The 19,479-nt window shown below is 44.8% G+C and overlaps 2 protein-coding genes across 2 annotated transcripts; one reads left to right on the top strand and one right to left on the bottom strand.

Moving 5' to 3' along the window:
• Positions 1 to 601: 601 nt before the first annotated feature.
• ripply1 (ripply transcriptional repressor 1) lies at positions 602 to 3,616 on the bottom strand. The gene is made up of 4 exons (XM_035434285.1): positions 3,349 to 3,616; positions 2,752 to 2,830; positions 1,954 to 2,027; positions 602 to 1,521 (listed from the first exon to the last, which is right to left on the bottom strand). The coding sequence occupies exons 1-4, from the start codon at positions 3,444 to 3,446 to the stop codon at positions 1,320 to 1,322; spliced, it is 453 nt and encodes a 150-aa protein (XP_035290176.1). The 5' UTR covers positions 3,447 to 3,616; the 3' UTR covers positions 602 to 1,319.
• Positions 3,617 to 16,814: 13,198 nt separating this feature from the next.
• On the top strand, positions 16,815 to 18,605 carry cldn2 (claudin 2). The gene has a single exon (XM_035434282.1). The coding sequence runs from the start codon at positions 16,967 to 16,969 to the stop codon at positions 17,795 to 17,797; it is 831 nt and encodes a 276-aa protein (XP_035290173.1). The 5' UTR covers positions 16,815 to 16,966; the 3' UTR covers positions 17,798 to 18,605.
• The last annotated feature ends 874 nt before the right edge of the window (positions 18,606 to 19,479 follow it).

Here is a 19,479-nt window from a genome sequence, read left to right as displayed (position 1 = left end):
ATGTTTGTTTGTTTCACACATTATATTGCTGCAAACTACAATTTTACCAACTGCTGTTTTGATCACTTGGGTCTATGCCAGTATGAGGTGATTTCATGCTGCATCAGACTGTGGAGGTTTATTTCTGTGACAGTCCAGTTTCTCAGCCCCAATGCAGAGATTTTGATTCATATATTACATTTGGTGGCAGGCGTCTCTAAAATCTAGTTCTGGAAGCTTCCGTTAATGGTTTATAATGTCATTTCACTTACGCTCTCTCTGTTGCATCCGAGTGGGGAAAAAGATGGCTTTCCCAGATGTAATACTGGAAATGCCATTGTTGACAGGGTCAGCCCTGGAGTGGTAAAACTGACAACAGGACTGGCATCTGGTAACCTTTGACCAGGAGGATGCCGACCCTTAACCTTTGACCCTCTCTTCAGGATGTTCCCACTGTTGTCTCTCAGATTGCCCTGTGCTGATGTGTGCAGATGGAGAACAGGCCATACTCTTACCAGAGAGACAGACTCGCCAAACATCAAAGCTTTTTAAAGATGTGAGAGGGAAAGAATTTAAAAAAAACTCTTACAGGGTTGTCTATCAAGGAATGAAAAGTCAGTTCAATATTTCCAAAATAGTTTTAATTAAATATCAGTGAATTACACATTTAAACAATGTATAAAAAGGTATAAAACCACACATATATATTAAATATATTTATAAACATGTACATTATAAGTTAAAATTCCATGAAAATACTTGTTGGAAGAGTTTATGTACATAAGTCTCAAACTGAGATTATTTGAAAATAGAATAAATCATCCCAATGTGAGATTCCATAGTTATGCAATTCCCAGAGAGGATTACATCACCCGTCAGAAGACATTTAAATGCAGCTGAGCTCACAGCACTGAAAAGCTCAGTGGTGCATTCAAAGAAGTTTCTACTTCTGCTCAGCTCAGACCATCCAATTGTACATCTAGGTAGCTGTGCTTTCATTTTGCAGTAATTTTTGCAGCTCAGTGTGCTTATAGATTCACATTAGTATATTAATATGAATCTGACTTTCGTGTTATGGTCAAAGCTGCCAGTTTAAATTATACATGTTGAACAAAACAATCAGCATTTTTCTTGCAATCCCAGAGAACACTGTGGGTGAGACAGGGATAGTTTGATCATGAGATGAACCGTGCCAGATTGAGGCCCAGTCTTACGGGGACAGTCTGGGCTGCTCCGGCTTGGCTGAGGCCACAGTGGGACTCCGGGTGGTGGGTGTTTGGCTTTCGGGGGGGGGGGGGGGGGCTGTGTCAGAAGGCGCACCCCGACCGCTGGCCCAGAGTTCAGTTCCAGCAGGTGAAATGTGACGGTGATTTCGGGCAGCTCTCAGAGTCGCTTTCCTCCTCCTCCCACTCTTCCTCATCCTCTTCCTCACTGTCGGACTCGTCGTAGAAACTGATGGTGGCCTGAACTGGGAAGTTCCTGAGCAAGGCCTCTCCGTCGCTATAGAGGTAATCGTAAGACTTGGATTTGGGCCAGAAGAGCCTGTGATGTGAAAAAAAAGGCACAAGAGTTATAAACTGGCTTTTCTGAGCTACAGCAGCAACGAGCGCTAACTTAGCCCGACAGCGTTTACGTCTGCAGGACTGAGCAAAAGTATTGGGACAGGTACAGCTTCTCCCTGGCTGTGGTACTTTAATGCAAGCCATATAAGTGGCCAAAAAGAGTATGATAATTTCAAATTGAACATTAAAGCGGCCTTTTAAAATGACCAGGACCAGTGGTAAATACCAAATTTATCAGTAATCTTTACATATGACACTGAATTGTGTCTTTGAACGCTTAAATCAAATGAAAGGACAGCACAGCTTGAGGCAAGAAGGGCTGGTTGTGGTGCACGCACAGCAGTCTGATGCGAGCGAGGGAAAACCCCATAAGCGGATTCGGCTGTGCCAGATGAACAGAGGAGATACTGACCTGACGGGATGCTGGAAGGACTGCGGCTTCCCATCCGCCCCGCTGCTCCCCGCGGCGGTGAACCTGGAGTAGGGCTGAGAGAGGAGAGAGAAAGGCTCATAAGCACCAAGCGGAGAACAGCAGGCTTTCACAGTCAGCGCTCCAGCAACACCACAGACCGCAAGAGCAGCACATAAAGCACGGGACGAGGTCCGTGGGAAACTACCCGACCCGCGCTTCCCAAAGCCAGAGGCGTCAGGTTTGGCTGCGCTGAGGCCAGGGGGCGAGTGTTACTTAGAGGGGCATTTCCTTTAGCCGTCGCCTGCGGCGTCAGCTCTGTGTTAAGCACACCGTCGCTGGTGCCATATGGCAGTCTGTCAGCGCCTCCCGTTAGCGCTGAGACGCTCGGCAGTTTGGCCATGACACCTTCTGCTCTGTCACACTTCTGCTAATTCCCTCCGCAAGCCAGGCAGTCTCCCGCTCTCTCCCCACTGCCTCTCTCACCAGTTCGCCTTCATTAAGGAAATATAGCCCCCCCCCCCCCTTCTTGTTGATATGCATGTGAATAAATGCCTGAGGTTTTGCACCTCATCTGTTTTCCGTCGGCATACTTGAGGTATTGAATTATGGCACTTTTGAAAACAGATCCCAATAATTTTGAAAACGTGTTGACTAAAAATTGCTAAATCTGAGAGAGCTGAAAGATAGCTAAGAAAGCCTACGTTAATACAATACTGCCATTAAATGCAACATAAAAATATTCCACCATATGACAACATATTTAAAGGCTATTACAAAGACAGAGAAAAGGTAACTTACACATGCTAATTTGCTCCTACGACACCCGCTTTGCGCATCCTCGCTGGTCACGAGCCAGGGTCTCCAAAGGACAGCAGGACTGCAGAGGAGGCACGAGCCACATGGTCAGTGTCAATCAAATAAAGCACTTAAACATATCCCGAGCAATTACGTAGTTGACTACTTTAAACAAAATTCTCACAAACATAAACACAGTTTCGGTAGGCTATATGTACGAGTGAAAACAATTACATAATAGAGCACATCTCACAGAGCAAATCCTTTTTAAAAAACTGCGCTACACTCTCCATAACAGTACTGCGAACTAAAACCTAGAAAATGTAAACTGGTCGATTTAAACCCTTGATAACATGTTTGAATTTTGTCACATATGATCTGAATGTAGCCTCATTATAATCATAGATCATATCAACTACGACTACTTAGCTGGATAGAACACAGCCGTATATACATTGCGTACAAGCATATACGCTATATGCTGACATACAGTATCCCATATAATAAATGAAACATTATTTGCATCAAGTATAAATTGACCTGCATATGGTAACAGACAAAATCAATCGACCAGTAAACAATCCGGCGATCGGCTCTTACCTGTCGTGGGCTCGCCGATGAACACCCATCTTGTTCGAGGACGAACGACGAATTGCGTCTAAGGACGCCGGTTTGGTGGCGAGAATTGTGGATTCCATTGCTGTTTATAGTGGATCTTTGTTTTGCCCCCCAAAAAAACCTGTTCGCTCTGTATCTTCACACAAAAGATTCGCAAGATGTGCTCGAGGCTCCGGCTTGAGTCTGAATGGCAGTTGCCGTTTGACCTGGGTTTATAAAGACCTCCGCCGGGGGGTAGGGTGCTGGTACATAGGTGGAGAGGGGAGGGGTGTGGGACTTGCCAAATGATCGGGAGGAGAGGGGCGATTTGGGGGCCTCGCTTCGGTGCATTTTGGTGTGAACAGTTGTCCAGTTGTATAAACAGGGGGCGCAGCGTGGGGGTGAGAAATCTGTTACCAGAGGGGTGATTAGAAAAACACAGAGGGGAAAAGTTAGACACCATTTGCGAGAAAGAAGGCGGGAGGCCACGCAGCAGAGGGTAGGGTCTGTAATTAACAGAGAAAATGAGTTGCCGTCCCAATTATGTTAAATAGGTCTGCAGAGAAACTTATGGATATTAGATTCTATGAGGTTCTATTAGGTTCTGTTGTTAGTGAAACCAACCATGCCGAAATGCTTTATTAACTAAAGCAGATAAACAGAGTCAAAAGTATTGAAACACAGACCTAGATTTTTCAATATATTAATTCAGATCAACCTTTTCTCGATTGTGATAGTATTTGGTTTTAATGGTTTCACAGACTGAAAAGTCCTTAAGAATAACTTATGACAATTTGCTTGGGGTTACAAGCGTCATTAACGTAGGCTACTCACAACGTGAACATGTCGGTCCTGAGTATGACTTGTGACAGATGACAGGCCTATTTTAAATATAGCAAATAGCACAATTGAAAATTTGTAATAATAATTTAACTTTTGATCCTGAAAAATACGATATTAAAGTACTTTGTTGCAGTAGTTTTCACTATTATTTCAAAGTTTTTACTGTCAAAAACAATTATGCTATCTGTGCAAAAACGTAGGCTATGACCACTTTATACATCAAGTTGTCAATAGTATATAGCGTACATTAATTAAAAAGCAAATTTCCAACATTTGTGAAATTTTAAGAAATTGGTTGTAAACGACTTTGACTTATAATGTGTACATGAGATCGCCTGTGTAGGAATACTGGGCTGCACGCGTCTCTAGCTCGTTAGAAGAGGTGTGAGAAATAGCGGCTCGGCTTTAGTAATTAAGCAGGCCGTCCAGCTAATGGGGCATCGATGGACTCCGCGACTCCATTATGGCAAACCCTCGAACAAACCCCACAGCTGAACCCCTGTTGAGACAGCAAACGTACACAAACGGCACAAATGGATGGACGAGAACCAAGAGGAATATCCATTAATTGAACCGACAAATGTTGAGCTATATTGACATATTTTAGACTGATGGAATGAGGAATAGGCTACGTTAAATATAAATGCACCATTTCGAGCTCTCTGTGTGCACCATTTCGAGCTCTTTGTTATCCCAGATCGTATTCCACAGTAAACGTGTTTAACAGTATGCGGAGTTCAGTGGAATGGACTCTGTAAGAGGACTGTCAATTCTTGTCAGTTTTAAGAAAGGAAACTTAAAATCTACACACAAATGTCAAAGGAGACAAAAAGGAGTGTTGCACATTGTGGAGGTTGACTTTGCTCATAAATTAATATACTTTAAAAACGGTGTAGAGGACACGGGAGAAGACAGTGAAGTCGTATACTGTGTAATTTCATGTTCTTCCTAAATGGTCAACAAACAATTATTTTTAAAACTCTGCTGAGAATACATGTTTTAAAACAATTGAAAGGAACCATGTAACGTGTGCCTATGTTTTTCAAAACAATAGAAGTTACAGTAGAAGGTGGAATATAAATTATGCATCATATCCAGTGTTCAACAAGTTCTAACAAGTAGGCCTACTTCAAATATTGACCTTTAACATTAATTCTAGTATACATATATATAATTCAAATTTGTACCTAATCCAAACTCGAGTTTGTTTTATAAATGATATTTACTTAGATGAAATGATTACTGGAATGTTTTTTGGATTATTTCACTCAGATATTTTAAAAATCAGCGCGTTTATATGAACGTGGATTTACTGCTATACTAATAATACAGGGGTAAGATTTGTGCAGTTTTCATCATTTGCTGCGACAGACCGTGAAAACCAGAGTCAAAATAAGAGAGAACAGTTTAGTACAAAGTACTGCTAAACATTTAACAGTAATGAGCACAAATGCACTAAATTGCATTTGGATACAAGATACAAAATAAATGTATCAATAAACTTTGTTGATAAAACACAAGAGTCGTGAGTTGTTTTGCACGTGGCACAGAGGTAACCTATAAAATGAGGAACGCAATTTGCATCAGTAGCTACAAAAGCAACATGCAAATACATATTTCAAATACATGCAAGTGAAATACCGCCCATATTTGTCTTGGTGTGTTCGGGGTTCAGTTCTGAAGTAGCGGTTAGGAAATAGTCCTCCTTTTAGGTAGGAACTGGGAAACATTTATCTCAGTCCAAGAAGTCCTTACATTTACAAACAGTTAAGGTTGTTTATTTCACTTTTTTATTTGTATTACTTTTAAATTCTTGTATAATCTCGGTAGACTTTCCCCCCCGATCCCTGCCAGATACGCGCTGTAAACTTTATTTTGAGTTTAGAAGCAGACTCTAGCGTTTAGCCCAGTTCAAAATTAATTTAGAGCCCGCCGCGCGGACAAAAGTTTCCTGACGAAGATCCAAATGCCTAATCTCAAAAATGCAGTCCTATGAAAACAGAGAAAGGCTCAGTTGTTTATTCTGTTTGAGTGGGGGTTGCTGGAGTCGGCAGTGTTTTTACATTTGCTGACCGCTGATGCGCAGAATATACCAAAAAAAACCCTTCACACAACAAAACCAACTGCGCCCCCCCGGAGCGAGGAATGTGATTTGGGACGCAGATAATACTGTTGAGTCACTATATGAGGGCTATTGGCACTGCTGCCTCGAGTTTTCAAATATTTTAGAGAAAAAACGCGGTAGGACCTCTGGGTAGGACCATGTCTTACTCGCAGCTTAAGAGATCGTGAGAAATTGACCATCCATACTTGATTTATTATACTGCGTAAAAGAGCCATGCGTTATTAGTCACTACGATATTCGGACCCACTTTAAAATACATGCTGTTAGTCAAGACTTCATCACAACATCTGGCTCTTCCTGCTAACAGAACGTAACATGTTCAATTCAAAATTATAGCTTCTCCCAGTGTAGGCTATGTGTTCAATATACCACCATCGCTAACGTCCTCCACCAGTTCAGTTCAAAGTGAATGAAATTGTGTTGGTTTGCCGCAATAGTGAAATCAAGTTAGTACATACAATGAGGACGTCGTCACTTTAACAGTTTAATTTCTGAAGACGTCTACATGCGACAAGGCGGAAACTGGGAATGAGAAGTACTGCAGCTAACTAGAGAAAACGAGGTATTGAGTAGTAGGACTAAGTTCGAATAAGTCAATTAAAATGGAAAGTGTAGAAACTAAGCATTTTAAACATTTCCCTGCTCCAAATCAAAGTTGAGTCGTGACATTCTGGCATTTTTTGTCAATGAGAACATAGGGTTGGGATCCATAGTTGCTCCTCTTTGTACTTACGTCGGCTATAAAACTGTATATCACAAAGCATAAACTAAATTTTGTTTTGGTGGCACTACACGTTTTGTCATTGCAAATACATTTTTTGTATTATTTTAAACACAATATTCATGTAATTCATTTATGTTATTATAATTTTTTTAGTTGTATATTTCAACATTCTCTTATCCTTTTCAATGTTGTCTGTTTTGATGGAGTAATTCTACCTTCATGTGATACTTTGGTTTTTCTTATCCTCTTTTTTCTGTTGTTTTGGAAAGCGCTATAGAAATACGGTCATTTAAAAAAATACGTTTATTAATAATATTAATAAGTTATTATTATTATATTATATTATTAAACGTTTATTATTATATTATACAAATTATTATTATTATATAATTTCTCAAGGCCAGGCTGGCCACTGAAATATAAATTCACAAAACGCTCCATTACTCTTGGTGAACCTGAACCATACTGGAGAAGAATCCTCTTCAGTCACTGAACTGAGAGCCTGTTCAGACAGGCAGGATTACTTTTGAACATTAGTTTTCTTTCCCTAGAAATGCAGACGTTACATTTAGATCAGGCATTCAAACTTGGTGCTTTACATGTTTATAGGGTTATTTACCCTCTTAAAATAAAGAATTGCACAGAGCTCCATGTGATCCTGAGTGTGTTTTAGCAGCAGTGTAACCCCAGTGCTGGGGTCACAGGGTCCAGTTCTGTAACCAGGGCAGTGGGGCCTATGGGTGACCCTGCCATTCACACTCCTGGCCAGTTTGGAGAAGTGTTAGTATGACCACCTCTCCCCCCCTCCCCTCCCCCTCACACCTCTACAGGCACACTCCAGACCCCACACTCTCCCCCCCTCTCTCCCAACACCTTGTTAGACTGAGTCTCACCTCCAGGAGAAGCTGCACATACATCCCAGGCTGTGGACACTATTCCCACATTAACACCTAACTATGACCTGAGTACTACTGCTGCCAACTATTGAGGACTTTCCAGGAGGCTCCTGGAATAGGCAGGGGTGTCCCAGAATGCAACACATTCAATCCAAGAGACCCTTTTTGTTGTTTTGTTGTTAGTAAAGAATGAATGTTTTGACAAAACACATTTGTGGTTCAGGTCTTTTATTTTGATTTAGCCACTGTATCCCTGCTTTGACATGCACAAAATTCTACATGTGTTTTAGTTACGAGTATCTGATTGCTTGATGAATGAGTGATTCTCCATGCACTGAATTTCTGCACCAATCTCACTGAGTGTGAATCAAACCTCCAGTGATACTGAGTCTGAATCAGAGCTCCTGTGATATTGAGTCTGAATCAGAGCTCCTGTGATATTGAGTCTGAATCAGAGCTCTAGTGATACTGAGTCTGAATCAGAGCTCCTGAGTCTGAATCAGAGCTCCTGTGATACTGAGTCTGAATCAGAGCTCCTGTGATACTGAGTCTGAATCAGAGCTCCAGTGGGGCCTATGGGTGACCCTGCCATTCACACTCCTGGCCAGTTTGGAGAGGTGTTAGTATGACCACCTCTTCCCCCCTCCCCTCCCCTCACACCTCTACAGGCACACTCCAGACCCCACACTCTCCCCCCCTCTCTCCCAACACCTTGTTAGACTGAGTCTCACCTCCAGGAGAAACAGCACATACATCCCAGGCTGTGGACACTGTTCCCAGATTAACACCTACAGAGTTTACCAAACACACACGCACACACAGACACATGCACACGCACGTACAAACGCACACACAAGCAGACGCACGTACGAACACACGTCAGCGTCATTAATTTAGCATACACTCATCCAGAGTAACACTGTACCAGAGACTGTAAAAATAGCACTGTACCCACAGACTAAAATGATAACATGGGGTATATGCTACCTTATTTCCCACCTCTCTCTCACTCCCTATAAACTGGACTCAGCTTCGCGGCTGTCCATCAGACTGCTTCTGCTGGAGAATTCCCTCCATCAACGGCTGTTCTCCGGCCATCCCCTCCAACTCCCGTTTCCACCTTGTTTTTGCTGTAATTCTTTCTTCGTTCGTGTTCCTCGTTAGTGTGTCTCTTCTTAATGCTGCTACCGATGTGAAAACCTTCTGTAAAATTAGTTTAATTTGTAGCAGATTCCACTTACTATTGTGACTTAACCCGACAATGGCGTATGGCATTCCGTAGAGTACTACCAGTCATTCATAAAGAAGGCTCACTTCTGTGATCTAACGCTTCCAATAATACTTCTGTTCGTTAGCATATACAGTTGACGGTACATCATATTCTCTGTTTCGCTTCTATCTTTTTAAAGTGAATGGTAAAGTAAATATTTAAATGTCCCTAACGCTTTGTGTTAATGGTTTAGTCTGTATTGACTTAGCCAGTACGTTTCTTGCATAGTTTATTTTGCTAAACATAACGGCGGTTTGTGTTTGATTTAACGGTTCAGTTTTTCAAGTCTTTAATGGATACAGCGGCTAGCCACTACAAATCCCCGTGGAAGAACCACATTATGGTCACAGTGGCAATTTCTTCGTGAAATAAGTAGATGCATAGAAAGCAGTCTGTTTTGACAAGCGAACTATCTCCAACTTCAGCTTATCTTTGTGTCATCAAGCTGCTAGCTGGCTAGCTCAGTTTGCCTTTTAGACTAGTTAACTAGCAAGTTCGCGGTGTAGCAGTTGGAATGACACGCGGTAGTTACTCTAATATGAACTTGACTCACTTGACAATGCTCTTGTCGTGAACATTGTCACAACAAGCCTAACCTTAACCCAGGGGTGAAAAGGAGGGCAATTTTTTGCTCTTAATTATCTAATCAGCTCAAACATATTTTGCTAAGGCATTTGTATAAGCATCAGCTACTGAAAATCTGTAGATTGCAAGTGTACCCTAAAGATTTTGCTGTGCTCAAGTACAAGGGTGAACCAGAAAGGTTTATAGAGCTGGTAATTGGTTGGAATAAAAAACCGGCAATGTGGACTTGTACTTTTGGACCCGGGTTTTGCATCCCAGCCTTAACCAGATTTCCACAGTGGGACCTGCATCATAGCATCACTCTGCATATTCACCACATTGTGTGTGATCCTGAGTGTGTTTTTAGCAGCAGTGTCACCCCAGTGCTGGGGTCACAGGGTCCAGTTCTGTAACCAGGGCAGTGGGGCCTATGGGTGACCCTGCCATTCACACTCCTGGCCAGTTTGGGGAGGTGTTAGTATGACCACCTCTCCCCCCCCCCTCCCCCTCACACCTCTACAGGCACACTCCAGACCCCACACTCTCCCCCCCTCTCTCCCAACACCTTGTTAGACTGAGTCTCACCTCCAGGAGAAGCAGCACATACATCCCAGGCTGTGGACACTATTCCCACATTAACACCTACCTATGACCTGAGTACTACTGCTGCCAACTATTGAGGACTGGCCAGGAGGCTCCTGGAATAGGCAGGGGTGTCCCAGAATGCAACACATTCAATCCAAGAGCCCCTTTTTGTTGTTAGTAAAGAATGAATGTTTTGACAAAACACATTTGTGTTTCAGGTCTTTTATTTTGATTTAGCCACTGTATCCGTGCTTTGACATGCACAAAATTCTACATGTGTTTTAGTTACGAGTATCTGATTGCTTGACGAATGAGTGATTCTCCATGCACTGAATTTCTGCACCGATCTCACTGAGTGTGAATCAAACCTCCAGTGATACTGAGTCTGAATCAGAGCTCCTGTGATATTGAGTCTGAATCAGAGCTCCTGTGATATTGAGTCTGAATCAGAGCTCTAGTGATACTGAGTCTGAATCAGAGCTCCTGAGTTTGAATCAGAGCTCCTGTGATATTGAGTCTGAATCAGAGCTCCTGTGATATTGAGTCTGAATCAGAGCTCCTGTGATATTGAGTCTGAATCAGAGCTCTAGTGATACTGAGTCTGAATCAGAGCTCCTGGGTCTGAATCAGAGATGCTGAGTGTGTTTTTAGCAGCAGTGTCACCCCAATGCTGGGGTCACAGGGTCCAGTTCTGTAACCAGGGCAGTGGGGGCCTATGGGTGACCCTGCCATTCACACTCCTGGCCAGTTTGGGGAGGTGTTAGTATGACCACCTCTCCCCCCCTCCCCTCCCCTCCCAGTCCCAGCACCTTGTCAGAATGAGTCTCACCTCCAGGAGAAACAGCACATACATCCCAGGCTGTGGACACTGTTCCCAGATTAACACCTACAGAGTCTACATCTAACCTGTACACACACACACGCACATTCAAAAACTGGTCCCGAAGCACTGGTCTGTGCAGCTGGTTTTGATTCCAACCAAGTACCTTAGTTTCAGTTTTCTGACACAGAATAGAACCTCTGATACTCATTAACGGGAACACACACTGCTGCTGTTCAGAAAGTGGTTTTTTGGGTTAGTCAAGGACAGAAGCGATGACCTTTAGTCCTTCACGCACGTCTGTGTTGCTGGTAAAATGAGCCAGTATTTTGAGTGAAGTGTTGCATTATTGAGATGTGCACAGAGTTGTTATGGACAAGCTGCAATGATGAGAAATTTCCCACTGCAGATGTGTTGACTGCCTGCACTGAGGGATTATTCTCGTGTTAAATTCCTGCACCAATCCCACTGTGTCTGAATCAGAGCTCCCTATGATACTGAGTCTGAATCAGAGCTCCTGTGATACTGAGTCTGAATCAGAGCTCCTGTGATACTGAGTCTGAATCAGAGCTCCTGTGATACTGAGTCTGAATCAGAGCTCCCTATGATACTGAGTCTGAATCAGAGCTCCTGTGATACTGAGTCTGAATCAGAGCTCCTGTGATACTGAGTCTGAATCAGAGCTCCTGTGATACTGAGTCTGAATCAGAGCTCCCTATGATACTGAGTCTGAATCAGAGCTCCCTATGAAACTGAGTCTGAATCAGAGCTCCCTATGATACTGAGTCTGAATCAGAGCTCCTGTGATACTGAGTCTGAATCAGAGCTCCCTATGATACTGAGTCTGAATCAGAGCTCCTGTGATACTGCGTCTGAATCAGAGCTCCCTATGATACTGAGTCTGATTCAGAGCTCCTGTGACACTGTGTCTGAATCAGAGCTCCTGTGATACTGTGTCTGAATCAGAGCTCCTGTGATACTGAGTCTGAATCAGAGCTCCCTATGATACTGAGTCTGATTCAGAGCTCCTGTGACACTGTGTCTGAATCAGAGCTCCTGTGATACTGTGTCTGAATCAGAGCTCCTGTGATACTGAGTCTGAATCAGAGCTCCTGTGATACTGAGTTTGAATCAGAGCTCCTGTGATACTGTGTCTGAATCAGAGCTCCTGTGATACTGTGTCTGAATCAGAGCTCCTGTGATACTGAGTTTGAATCAGAGCTTCTGTGATACTGAGTCTGAATCAGAGCTCCTGTGATACTGAGTTTGAATCAGAGCTCCTGTGATACTGAGTTTGAATCAGAGCTTCTGTGATACTGAGTCTGAATCAGAGCTCCTGTGATACTGAGTCTGAATCAGAGCTCCTGTGATATTGAGTCTGAATCAGAGCTCCTGGGTCTGAATCAGAGCTGTAGTGCTATTGAGTTTGAATCAGAGCTCCTGTGATACTGAGTTTGAATCAGAGCTCCTGTGATATTGAGTCTGAATCAGAGCTCCTGGGTCTGAATCAGAGATGCTGAGTGTGTTTTTAGCAGCAGTGTAACCCCAGTGCTGGGGTCACAGGGTCCAGTTCTGTAACCAGGGCAGTGGGGCCTATGGGTGACCCTGCCATTCACACTCCTGGCCAGTTTGGGGAGGTGTTAGTATGACCACCTCTCCCCCCCCCTCCCCCTCACACTTCTACAGGCACACTCCAGACCCCACACTCTCCCCCTCTCTCCCAACACCTTGTTAGACTGAGTCTCACCTCCAGGAGAAACAGCACATACATCCCAGGCTGTGGACACTATTCCCACATTAACACCTACAGTTTACCTCTTACCTGTACACACAAACACACGCAAGCACGCCCGCACTCGCTCGCACGCACACACACACACACACACACACACACACACACACACACAAATAAACACATAAATACACACACACTGTCATGCGTGCACACGCACATGCACTGACAAATCTGGATGTTATTGTACTCTTGCACAAAAATGCACATGGACATACAATATCTTCAAAATAATTTGAGCACAATATTTGCTTGGTTAAGTTTGTTAAAAGTATTATGCATTGAACATATGCATGAACTGCCAAAAGAAATTCATGGGACACATCTGGCAGAAGTAACGACATCCCAGTGAGTAAACATGATATAATCGAACGAATGGGAAAATAAATCTGATCCTGATGGCCATCTGGTGGCTAAAGTTGCTCACTACAATTGTGAACAACATTCGAGTTAAATGCGTCGGAAATTGCAGGTTAATGAATTACACCCCGTGAATACGAACGCCTAAAAACCATTGAATGCATTTCAAATCAAATGTCTCATTTATTTTCTGCTGTTAAATAATAAATCATTCGACTTTATTCTACATTTATTGTACATTTTTGCTAACACTGAAACCAGTAGGGGCCACAGTAGACATATGAAATCTACAACAGAATGTGGATTACTTCAGAAGACACAGAGCACAGGAAGTGACTCATAGTGAACTGTGGCAGCTGAGACCCCCCCCCCCCCGCCCCCCCACCCCTGATCCAGACTCTATGTGCTGTACAGACCAGAGTCGGCCAGAGGAGACTAAAGTCTTCCACTGAAGCTTTTGCACAGATCACAGTTTATAGCCGATGCCCAGGAGAGGGAAGCTTGTCACTGAACTCGGGGAAACTGTGCATGTCCCACACCCCTCTATCTGCTGTGTGGCCAGTAGCTAATGGGATGTAGAGGTGCTTCCAATAAGGTAATAATACGGAACACAAGAAGAAAAATAAAAACATGATATTTGAATGAAACAAAATGGCTGAATGTTGCGTTGAGCTGGACTGCCTTTAGACTGACCCAGTACTTTACTGTACTGTGGAAACATGTAGGAGATATTCCTCCCCTAACAGCCTTCATGTGCCTATAACATGAGCCTTTTTCTGAAGTGCCTCTCAACAGCTTAGGATATTTTATCTGTTTCTGGTATCAAATAAATTCAAAACATGATCTCATGGTGCAAGAAATGGAAGGACAGTATGATGCTATGGGATGACAGCAATTCATTCTGTTCTCAAATATTATTTATAATCTTAACAGGCCATACATATTTAAAATATATATAATGTTATTGCATATGTGTGTATACATATATAAGTTCAACATTTTTAATGTGAATGATTTTTAAAGTCAGTGAATCAAGTGTTCACTTAGAGATGGATCTGCTTCTTAACTCTGCAATGATACAATATCGGAACCAGTGAGCAGACAGGTTGCCAAAAGTTGACACTGCAGTTGCCATGGAGACAGTAAACCTACCTTGGTTTCATTGTTCTATTTGGATTTAATCCTGAAACACATTAGGATTTCCCCTGTCCTAAAGAGAGACCACCAGGCCCCTCCACTGTCCTAAAGAGAGACCACCAGGCCCCTCCACTGTCCTAAAGAGAGACCACCAGGCCCCTCCACTGTCCTAAAGAGAGAGACCACCAGGCCCCTCCACTGTCCTAAAGAGAGACCACCAGGCCCCTCCACTGTCCTAAAGAGAGATAACACCAGGCCCCTCCACTGTCCTAAAGAGAGATACCACCAGGCCCCTCCACTGTCCTAAAGAGAGATACCACCAGGCCCCTCCACTGTCCTAAAGAGAGATACCACCAGGCCCCTCCACTGTCCTAAAGAGAGATACCACCAGGCCCCTCCACTGTCCTAAAGAGAGATACCACCAGGCCCAGACAGACCACTAGGCTGAATTCAGTTATTCAGGTGACTGGACTGAGATTATGTATATTTGTTTATTTATGACTGTATATTTATGAATGCATGTGGACTGGTACAATGAGCCTGCTCTATCAGGTCAGTTTGGCATCGACCTTTGGTCAGCAGTAGAGGCCAGATTAGGAGTTAATCTCATTACTGCACTGGTAACATGTGAGCTGTGAATAATGGAACTTAGGGGAAAAGCTGGGATATGATTCAGTCAGGGAGCTGAGCTTGCACCCGTCCCTCGAGCCACAGACCCCCACACTCACACACTTCCACCAGGACCCGCGTCTTCCCTCAGTGTGGAGCGACATCGTCATCCTCCTGTCTGTGTGCTGAGGCTGTAACGGTACGTTTGAGTGTGTGTGTGTGTGTGTGTGTGTGTGTGTGTGTGAGAGTGTGTGTGCATGTGCGCGCGCGCGTGTGTGTGTGTGTGAGAGAGTGTGTGTGTGTTTGCTTTGGGTCCCATACTTTGTTTGTTTCCCCTCCTCCTGCAACCTGTCTAAGCTTTTTTCCCCATTTGTCACCAGGTTCATACTTTTTCTTGGTTTTGTTTGTTTCTCTTGTTGAATTTCTTCAGTCATATTCAGATCAGTTTTTAATTCTTCTGTTCCTCCTGAAAACAGCTGAATGCAATCTGGTGATTCTACTATAGACACAAAATCAAGTTCCTGAAAAAATGGCTCTGTAAAGGGTTTCTTGATAACTGATTAATCACTACTGATATCAGAATAATCACCACTGATATCAGATTAATCTCCACTGATATCTGCAATGAAATCCATCCTGAATGAGGTAAGAATTGTTCAAACTGAATGGCTAGTTGCGGTACTTAATCTACTGGGATTATTTACCCGACAAGGGCTTACTGACCATTTCTCTGGATGGGTCAACGTTTAAAAAAATGTAATCCAAAAAAACATGTTTTAGATTCTGCATAAGAAGAAATAAACAACATGACTGGCAGTATTTATTTCTCTATCATTCCGTTTGCTCTGAGCATATTTCTATTCCATATGGGGACCACTGGGTGTGCGATGATGGGGCATCAGAATGATTTTTTTTGGGGTGTGATAAAGATGAAAGAAGGTCCATGTATTCCGGTCAATCACAGACTGCAGTGGTCCCGTGGATAATCTCTCCTCCTCTTCTCTCTTTTTCAGGAGAGGGCTTCAGGGACAGTACACCTCTGACCATGTTTGGGACTGGGTGTACCAAAGGTCTGTTTTGGGAGATGCGAGATGGGTAAATGTTTAACCTCCAGCCTGTGGTAATGTGTGTTTGTACTGTATGCGTGTGAGAGTGTGTGCATGCTGTGTGTGTGTGTGAGTGTGTGTGTGTATGTGTGTGTGCACCTGGAAAGGAGGTCCTGATATTTATAGGGAAACGGTGAGAGCGGATTCACAGAGAGAGCGACAGATCGACGTGGCCATACAGAGCAGGAGCAGCGAGTGAAGCAGAGGACCTGCTGCTGAACGACCAGCATCACAGACAGTCTGCGCGTTTGACCCACGCGGCTAGTGTGTGTGCGTTTGACCCACGCGGATAGTGTGTGTGTTTGACCCACGCGGATACTGTGGGTGTTTGACCTACGGAGTGTAGCGCTGGACACGTTAGGGAGCTTCTGCCTTCAACAGGAGGTGCTGTCCGGAGCTTCACTGAGGGAGATCGGTGTGTGTGTCGAAGAGACAGGCACACGACTGACTGTACCTGAACTTACCTGAGGATTGGGAGGAGAGAACAGAAGAGACAACAGCAGCAGCAGCAGCATTAGCAGGAGCAGCACTAGCGCTAGCAGCACTAGCAGCACCACCACTTTCGGTAGCAGCACTAGCAGTAGCAGCACTAGCAGCAGCACTAGCGCTAGCAACACTAGCAGTAGCAGCACTAGCAGCAGCACTAGCGCTAGCAACACTAGCGGTAGCAGCAGTAGCAGCAGCAACACTCACTGTAGCAGCACTAGCAATAGCGGCACTTACAGTAGCACTAGCAGCAGCAGCACTTGCAGTAGCAGCACTAACGCTAGCAGCACTAGCACTAGCCCCCATGGCCTCGGCAGCTCTGGAGCTGATGGGCTTCTTCCTGGGCCTCCTGGGTATGGTGGGCACACTGGTGGCCACCGTCCTGCCGTACTGGAGGACCTCGGCCTTCATCGGCTCCAACATCGTGACGGCGGTGACCAACATGAAGGGCCTGTGGATGGAGTGTGTGTACCAGAGCACCGGGACCTTCCAGTGCGAGACCTACAGCTCCATGCTGGCGCTGTCGGCGGACCTGCAGGCGTCCCGTGCCATGATGGTGGTGTCGGGCGTGCTGTCGGTGCTGGGCTGCGCCGCCGCCACCCTGGGCATGCAGTGCACCCTGTGCCTGGACGGCACCGCGGCCAAGGCCAAGGTGGCGGGCGCCGGGGGCTGCCTCTTCCTGGCGGCCGGCCTCTTCTGCCTGATCCCCGTCTCCTGGACCACCCACGAGGTGGTGCAGACCTTCTACCAGCCCAACCTGCCCGCCAGCTACAAGCACGAGCTGGGGGAGTGCCTGTTCGTGGGCCTGGCCTCCGCCCTCATGTCCATGCTGGGCGGGGGGGTGCTGTGCGCCTCCTGCTGCGAGGCCCAGGACGGGCGGAGGGGGGGCGTCAGGAGGCACGGCGGGGGGTACCCGTACCCTGAGCGCGCCGCCTCGTTCCCCAGGCCGCCCCCCCACCCCATGACCTACCGCAACCCCACCCTGCAGACGGGGGTCAGCGGCACCACCAAGAGCCAGACGCAGAACCTGAGCCACGTCAGCACCAGCAGCCAATCCAGCGCCCGCATCCAGCCGTCCAAGAAATCGCCTCGCCACACCGCCGCAGCCGGCTATGATGTCACAGGCTACGTCTGATGATGTCACCCTCACTCAACTCGCACTCTGTTTTGATCTTTGGTACCCTGTTGTTGTTGGAGTTTTTTTCAGTACCAGGAAGAGTCCCTATTTTTTAAGCCGTGGTCCCACCACAACATCATAAGTAAGCTTGAGCAAAATGAGCTTTGCCAAGAGACTACAGACTCGTGTGAGATGAGACCTGTGTTGGCTGTGGATGGCTTCAGACAGAGTGACCACACAAAACCCATATACAATATTTCACCGACTTCAGTGAGCTGTACATTATATAAGTGACAGTGTATAAGTCCACAGAACAAACTAAATCACAGATTCATTAACTCACTCAGGCTGTGTGTTTCCGTACAACGATAAGGCTTATAGTTCACTGGCTTTACTGTGACAGGATGACCGTGAATCTGTTCATGCAGACGGACAGGTCAGTGTTAAAGAACATAAACATGAACACGCAGTGAAAGTTTATTTAGGGCACCGGTTGGACTCCAGTCCGTGTGAGTATAATGGCTTATATGTGCTTCCTGTAGTGAAACAACAACGAGTGTACTCCCTGAAATGTAAGCCATTATTCTGTAAGTTCTTGTTTTACCTGTTTTTTATGAATGATTACTTACGCGCACCTGTAATTCCTGTATGGGTCATTATATCTGACATTAATTCAAATCGGTTTGTTTTTTTATGAGAAAAACGAATGACTGGAATTCTAAGACGAAGGAATGTTAAACTGTTTTCTTTTCTACTGTAATTCAGAAACAGATACAATGGTGCTGAAACTACCCTGATTAAAGATTCATGTCTGGCTTGAGAAGCAGGAAGGCGGATTATTCAGGCACAGCTGGTTTCACATGCAGACAGTTCACCTGCAGATGGTGCACACAGGTTTACATGAGCATTATTCAGGGAAGAACCAAGCTAAATAAAAAGCGATCTTGTTGTCTGACAAGGAGCAGAACGCAACCATGCAAGCTGATTAGAAATACAGTACTATTTCAGCATAATTCAGCTCTTTGCTGGTAATTCATTTGGTTATGTTATGACCATGGTGATGACAATAATGACCACATATATGATCATTTTCATATATATTTTTACTCATTGAAATGTGACATTATATAGACATAAGAACTAGATGATATTTTTGGTATAAATTACAGCCGAATTCAGCCGCTGAGATGTTTTAGGGGGCTGACGTTACCCTTATTGCTCCTCAGGGACTCTGCCTGGATGACCTCAAAACTCCAGAAGTCCTCACTATGTGGGCAAACAGTGTCATGGCCGTGCAAACACAAACACAGCTTCCTGCTATCTCTGGGCCAGTGGGTCAGACACAAAAACAGGAGAGAGAACGCTTTACAAAAAAATAGGGCAAGCGAGGGGGGGAGAGACTGTGTCTGTAAGCGGTCTGTGAGTGCGGCTCTACTTGTCTGTAAGCAGTCTGTGAATCTGGCTCTGCGTGTCTGTAAGCAGTCTGTGGTTGTGGCTCTGTGTGTCTGTATGCAGTCTGTGAATCTGGCTCTGCATGTCTTTAAGCAGTCTGTGAATCTGGCTCTGCGTGTCTGCGAGCAGTCTGTGAATCTGGCTCTGCGTGTCTGTAAGCAGTCTGTGAATCTGGCTCTGCGTGTCTGCGAGCAGTCTGTGAATCTGGCTCTGCGTGTCTGCGAGCAGTCTGTGAATCTGGCTCTGCG

Source organism: Anguilla anguilla, chromosome 9, assembly GCF_013347855.1.
Source record: "Anguilla anguilla isolate fAngAng1 chromosome 9, fAngAng1.pri, whole genome shotgun sequence".
In the NCBI taxonomy this organism is placed as follows: domain Eukaryota; kingdom Metazoa; phylum Chordata; class Actinopteri; order Anguilliformes; family Anguillidae; genus Anguilla; species Anguilla anguilla.
Note: the sequence above shows the minus strand (reverse complement) of the source record. Positions and strands in the feature narration are given on the sequence as shown.

What these genes read in the sequence shown, in the direction of transcription:
- cldn2 (XM_035434282.1), top strand. Translation starts at nt 16,967, where the DNA reads ATGGCCTCGGCAGCTCTGGAGCTGATGGGCTTCTTCCTGGGCCTCCTG.
- ripply1 (XM_035434285.1), bottom strand. Translation starts at nt 3,446, where the DNA reads ATGGAATCCACAATTCTCGCCACCAAACCGGCGTCCTTAGACGCAATT. An exon ending in GTAGGAGCAAATTAGCATGT is followed by an intron (nt 2,028 to 2,751) that starts GTAAGTTACCTT and finishes CTCCTCTCTCAG; the next exon opens with CCCTACTCCAGGTTCACCGC. An exon ending in TCCTTCCAGCATCCCGTCAG is followed by an intron (nt 1,522 to 1,953) that starts GTCAGTATCTCC and finishes TTCACATCACAG; the next exon opens with GCTCTTCTGGCCCAAATCCA.